Below are 6,000 nucleotides of genomic sequence, written 5' to 3' on the forward strand. Positions count from 1 at the left end.
ACTACACTGAATTCTAAAATGTATCCATGACCTTGATTATACCTGGGTTTGATTATACTTATTCGTATGAATAGACATAATTTTAATTCTACTATGAATTCAGACAACTTGTTAGCAACTGATTTCTACATTTGATAATAACTGAGAAAATCATAAAATATACCTGATTGATCATAGGCAAGAAACAAAGCAACATTATATATCTAGAGAAATTTTAATTTGACATCCATAACACCATGTTAGTGCACAAGACTGCAATAGGGGAAACCCACATTCTAAAAGAAAAAAAAAACAGAAATAAAAAATACTAAAGTTCTGCAAAAAGCATTTGGTCAAATCTAAAAAGCCTACTACATGAGTTAAAATTAAGTTCTAGGGAGCACATCAGAATGGCATTGATTTCAGTTACAGAAAGGAACATATTTTACTACTGGCAATATTTATTTTAAAATTCCATGAGTTCTTTGAATGTCATTCAAACACCAAAATGCTTGAAAATAAAGTAAAACTTTAATTTAATTCATGATGACCAGCAACTGAATGTAAGTAATATTCATTTCCCTAGCTGCCAGGGTCACACACTTTGGCATCAGAATAATTGCTATTTACCAGCTCATCTGAAACATGGCATATTAATCAGATACTTTGTTAAAACATAACAACAAATAAATAAAAGGTTTTTGAGTAATATGTATTGCTTACTTGTGCTTGGTATGTGTAAAAAGGTTGCCATCACATTTTTCCCATTTCATCAGCATGATGGTAATTTCAGATCACACATATGTACTATTTTACATAATATCTCAATGCAATCCCTCCAATAAACAAGAAAAGATAAAAATAAGGGTTTCATGTTCATAGTTTCTTACAGTGGATTTGACATCCAACTCAGTTTGGTATTTTATAGTCAAATTTTCCTGCATATTGTTTTACCAAGGAAATAAGGCTTATTTTTCTTTTCGTTTACCACATAACTTGAATTTCACCTCTCGTATCCACACCCAGACCTTTTCTTTCTTTTTAGTTATAAATAACTTGACTTCACAGTGCCCTCCATTCCAATGTCTTTCCTTGGTTTTTGTGGCCATACTATCTATCCCTAATTTTCTTTATATAGTTTTCAATGGGGAACTGTATTTCAAGATGGAGATAGTCTGGAAAGATCACTTTGGTAAATATAAGGTAAAAGAAGGAAAAACTAGTAAAAAGTTTGTCCAGCATGATCCTGGTATTATTACACAATAAAGTTGAATAAAGGAACACACAATAAACTATGATCTTAAAACTTGTTCTGTGGTCAATATTTGTAATTTGCCAAAATTCAGCCTTTAAGTATGTATACATCTACTTTTCTTTTACTACCAACATCACATGAAAAGAGTCTAAATGGGTTAAACTATGACAAATAGGATAATTTTAGTATTCATATGAAAACAGTAATTATTGTTTTCAACCTTCATTGATTTGTGGCCACTATGGAACAAAGATGACACCCAAGTTGTTCATTGGCATCTTAATAATGATTATTTGAATGTACATTTGCATTATTATTATCATTTCTATAAGCTGGTATTTTTAGCTCTTATATTTTCCTTTCCTTTGAGCTCAATATAGTTAGAGTTTTTTGCTACAAGGAAATTACTGACAGTAAATCCTAGATTTTTAAATTTTTTCCCTGAAATTAAGATAAGTGTTGTAAAATTAAAGCATTTGGTGTTTGGGATTATCTATATCTTTGAAAAAATCTTTAAAATAATTTTATTAGGCACTTTAGATACATTGCTTCATATCCTACTTAAATTATGTTTTGGATAAATAACTCAAACTATTGTCAATTAGTATAATACTGTAACATGGGCCAATATCCAAATGGTTGCATTTTGAATCTGTCACAGTGCAAATTGATCTTGAAAACAGAATTTCAGATTGGCTAGACGCTCCAAGAAAGTTTAAATACATGTAAAATGAATGTAAATAAAGTCAGAGAATAAAAATAAACACACAGCTGTAGTCTTGCAGTATTACTTTTCATTTAGCACAGGTATTGGTGATTAAAAAAAACTTAGAGGGGCTGGGGTTGTGGCTCAGTGGTAGATTGATTGCCTAGCATGTGCGAGGCCCTGGGTTAGATCCTCAGCACCACATAAAAATAAATAAATAAAATAAAGGTATTGTGTCCTTCTACAACTGAAAAATAAATATTAAAAAAAAACCTTAGAAACAAATCTGTTTCATTTTAAATGGTATATTAGAGTTGTGTCTTTTGCAGCTTTATATAACAATCGGTCACCTCTTGCATTCTTTAATACTGTACCTCCTCTTTCTATACTTGTTCTACCAATATTCCATCAATTATTCACCTAGTCTGTACAAAAATCAATGTGCTGTTTTCAGAAGATGAAACTCATATGATAATTCAAACAGACATTTGCACTTGTCACTTACCCTGAAGCAGCAAACTATTAGCTGAACACAAATAATTACTTGTCACTTCCTACATGCCATTATCTTTGCACCACTCCAATTGCTACAAGAAAAAACCTAACTAGTATAAAATATATTCCATGCTTTTACAATTATATCAAAATGGATTCTCCTTTATGTATAACTAAAAATAATTAAAATTGTTTGCTTCTGATATGAAATAAATCAATGGGAACCTGTTCTAAAAAATGAGTGTATTCAAGATGAAGTTTTCTTTGCAGTAGAGGCAAATTTTACCTCATTCAGCTCAGTTCTTCCAATCAACTCCAACAGAAAACGAATGCTCAAGTTAGATTATGAAAACATTTGGAACTGGTAAATGAACAAGTACAGGCACTAATAAATGAAAAAAAAAAAGGCCAACGGATAGAATTTGGGAGATTGTCCAATGTATATATAACCAAAATCTGCTAAGAGACATCCTGTAGAATAGAGGCAAATAAACAGAAAGGAAGGAGAGAAATGAGGTTCAAGATTTCCTTCTCCACTAATGGCATAGCTGTCTTTTGTGGTACCTGAGAATGGTCGCTCCAAACCAAGTTTTGGTAGGAAGAGGAAGTTTTGAGAGGGGAGAGCACTTCCCGTGGGCTGATGGGGTCCAAGGCCTGCACCACTCTGTTCATGGGCCCGCTGTAGGTCCTCACTCGCTCATACACTACATTTTTTTCTGGAGGCTGCTGGGCTTGGCTTGACTGATGGTAGCAGTGGTAATGCTGGGGCTGGCACTGCAGCACCTCTAGGGGCTGCTGGGTCCCACAGCTGCTGCTGCTGGTCTCGCTCCAATAACTTGAGCTCATCATCTTCTTGGTGGTCAGAAAGGAACTCCCCAGATGCTCTCCCTAAGAATAAATAGAGAATGACAATTTTAAAAAGTGCAGGAAGGCACATGTGCAGAAGCCATTTATCAACCACCTCTGCCCACAGAGGTGCAAAGGAGAGATGAGTTACCTGAGCAGCAACAGGAGCAGGTCTGGCAGCTGCAGAGGAGGCAACAAAGTACTTGAGCTCGAATGAAAAGTGGAGCCACCCTGTGAGATTGCTCCAGGAAATGGTACTGACACACCCCTGAAGGGCGGATTCACCTGGCAGGTTTGCGTGCCAGGAGAGGCCCTGCCTTGCCATGGAGATAGTTATAAAACTTCCCAGTAGGTAAAGGAGTCTGTAGAGATAAGAACTGTAGAATTTCAGGACTGAAACCAGAGCTTGCAAATCCATGGAATTGGAAATTTGCAAACAAAGACATACCAATGCCAATATTGCTGGAGGAAAAAAAAAAAAAACAAACACCAAATGAAAGTGGCTTTCCCATGGTTCATAAGCTTAACAAAGTGGTGACAAGCCTAAGTACTATCAGTCCAGAATCTCAGACCAAAATAAAAGGCATTAGCCTATGGACACACTAATTTTCAGGAACAAAACCGCATTCTTCAAAAAATCCAGGTGATAACTGCAGTCAAGGGAGATTGCTATGGGGTCTCCTTCTAGCAACTCTAATTTATGAACCTGTTTATCTTGTTCCGGTCATGGTATGCTTTTCTCACGTACATTGCAAGAGGTTTTTCCAAATGATTGAATTACTATCCAGAAATGGGGACAAGGGTAGTGTAGGAATGGTCAAGCCATTGCATTTTTTTTTTGTCATTTATACTTATTGTTTAGCATTTTAACAAAGGAATTTACCCTCACTTTATTTTTGCCCTAGGAAACATTGAGCTTGATTGCCTCTTTAATATCCAGTTGTTAAGGGAGCTATAAGTTCTAAGAAGTTCCTTACCTGAAAAAAATGAAATTTAAAAGTGTTTAGCACAAATATTTATTATGACTTGAAAGTCAAATCATAATGCCTACTTACACAGCAGACTTTGCCTTGCTGGATATTTCAGCATCACTGAATTTCAAAATATTCACTGAGGGTGGCTTCAGAAAAGCAGTATCTTCCTTATGTGTATATGTACTACAGAACCTAGCATACCACTACTACCCTGGAGAGTAAGACAATGTCCTTCAGTTGGCTAGCCAACTTTTTCTTTGCTGAGTGAAAAAATGGTAATGATTTACTGGTCATTCACTATTGATCAGCTCCTGCTCAAGGAGCTTTACATGAATTACCTCACCTTCATAATAATTTTATAAGGATTATGAATGAGAAACTGAGGCACAGATACCAAAAGGCTGAAAAAATTCCCCAAATTAATAATCAGTAAATGGCAGATCTGGGATTTGAACATAGGGAAATTCACTTTAGAGTCTAATCTCTTATGTGCTATATTGTGCTGCTTAATACATTTTAAAATTGTTCTGTGCTTGGCTATCTAATAAATCTTCTTAGGGTGAACTTCAGAAATATTAGCTTTAAGTGACTTTAAAAGGAATCTTTGAATTTCAATTGAAGGGAAGGAGTATGCATAAAGCTGAAAATCAACCTTAAAAGTCTTTTTAAAAATTACTACGTATTTACATTTATATTTGTGTACTGTGTGCAGAGCTTTCAAATCTAATCCTTGTTATTTGATACTCTTCCACAAGAATCAATGGAAATTTAATTAGAAGCATGTGGCCCGACAAACGACCCATTACAATATCAGATCTGTAACTCACTAATGTCATTAGCAGCATTGTTCTGAATAAATTTTATGTGTGAACAGGGAATGTGTGCTAAGTGAGGTCATCTAGTTAGCTCTGATTGTTGAAATTTAAATTTCACATGCACACAGTGCTGTTAAACAAAGAAATTTTAATTTTTATCTGCTGTCAACCAAAAGTGACCTATTAAATAAAGACATCAGGGTGAGGAATAAAAAAATTCCTTCATCCATAAAATGGTGACCATATCTTCCCTCCACATTTATTAGATATATGGTATTTTCAGGCAGTTGGGTTACAATTAACTGTGAAATGGATACCTTCACTCAATCCTTGAGACTCCTTCATCACTGTATCCCATCCCTGGGTATAAGGAAGAGAAAGCTTCAAACTCAGGGATAAAGAAATGAGATTAGGCACTGTCTGGTAGACAAACCACATCTAACTACAAAGCAGATGTTGGCTATCCTTGTTCACCTCAGAGAGCTTAATTGTTGTGAAAAAAGTTTCTGCTCCTTTTCTGAGAATACACTGTCGTTTTCGTGACCTGTATCTCTAATGTTTTATTTCTCCTTTATGAGGTTGATGTTAATGCTAACTTATTTTTATTAATAACCATAAATGTATTTGTCCATCTAATAATAATACTTACCCTGTTTATGTTTGAAAATCCAAGGGATCTACACTATTCTGCAAGCTTCATGATAAGACTATTTTTCTAACAGTGGTGGATTGAACATTAAGAGTTGATTCCTTAATCTTAGCTTCAGACTAGTTCAGAGAATCCTAATTATATATCTAACAGTTTTTCATTTCACTCAGTAATATAGATATTCCATGTTTACTACTAAAACAAGTAACTTTTAAAAATATCTTTATTTTTATTTGTTTATTTTTATGTGGTGCAGGAATGAACCTAGGGCAACACGTGTG

At 34.6% G+C, this 6,000-nt stretch overlaps 1 protein-coding gene across 2 annotated transcripts in view; it reads right to left on the reverse strand.

Moving 5' to 3' along the window:
* Positions 1-3,524, reverse strand: part of Pof1b (POF1B actin binding protein) — a 75,202-nt gene extending 71,678 nt beyond the window's left edge. For both annotated transcript variants that reach the window (XM_058572927.1, XM_046425367.2), the window contains exons 1-2: positions 3,433-3,524; positions 3,000-3,323 (exon numbers count right to left, since the gene is read on the reverse strand). In XM_058572927.1, coding sequence (XP_058428910.1) covers positions 3,000-3,284 — 285 coding nt within the window. In that variant the 5' untranslated portion in view covers positions 3,285-3,323; positions 3,433-3,524. The remainder of the gene's footprint in view (positions 1-2,999; positions 3,324-3,432) is intronic.
* Positions 3,525-6,000: the final 2,476 nt, after the last annotated feature.

Source organism: Marmota monax, unplaced genomic scaffold (assembly GCF_021218885.2).
Source record: "Marmota monax isolate L192 unplaced genomic scaffold, Marmota_monax_Labrador192_F-V1.1 WCK01_AAM20220418_F8-fsc00176, whole genome shotgun sequence".
NCBI classification, from domain to species: domain Eukaryota; kingdom Metazoa; phylum Chordata; class Mammalia; order Rodentia; family Sciuridae; genus Marmota; species Marmota monax.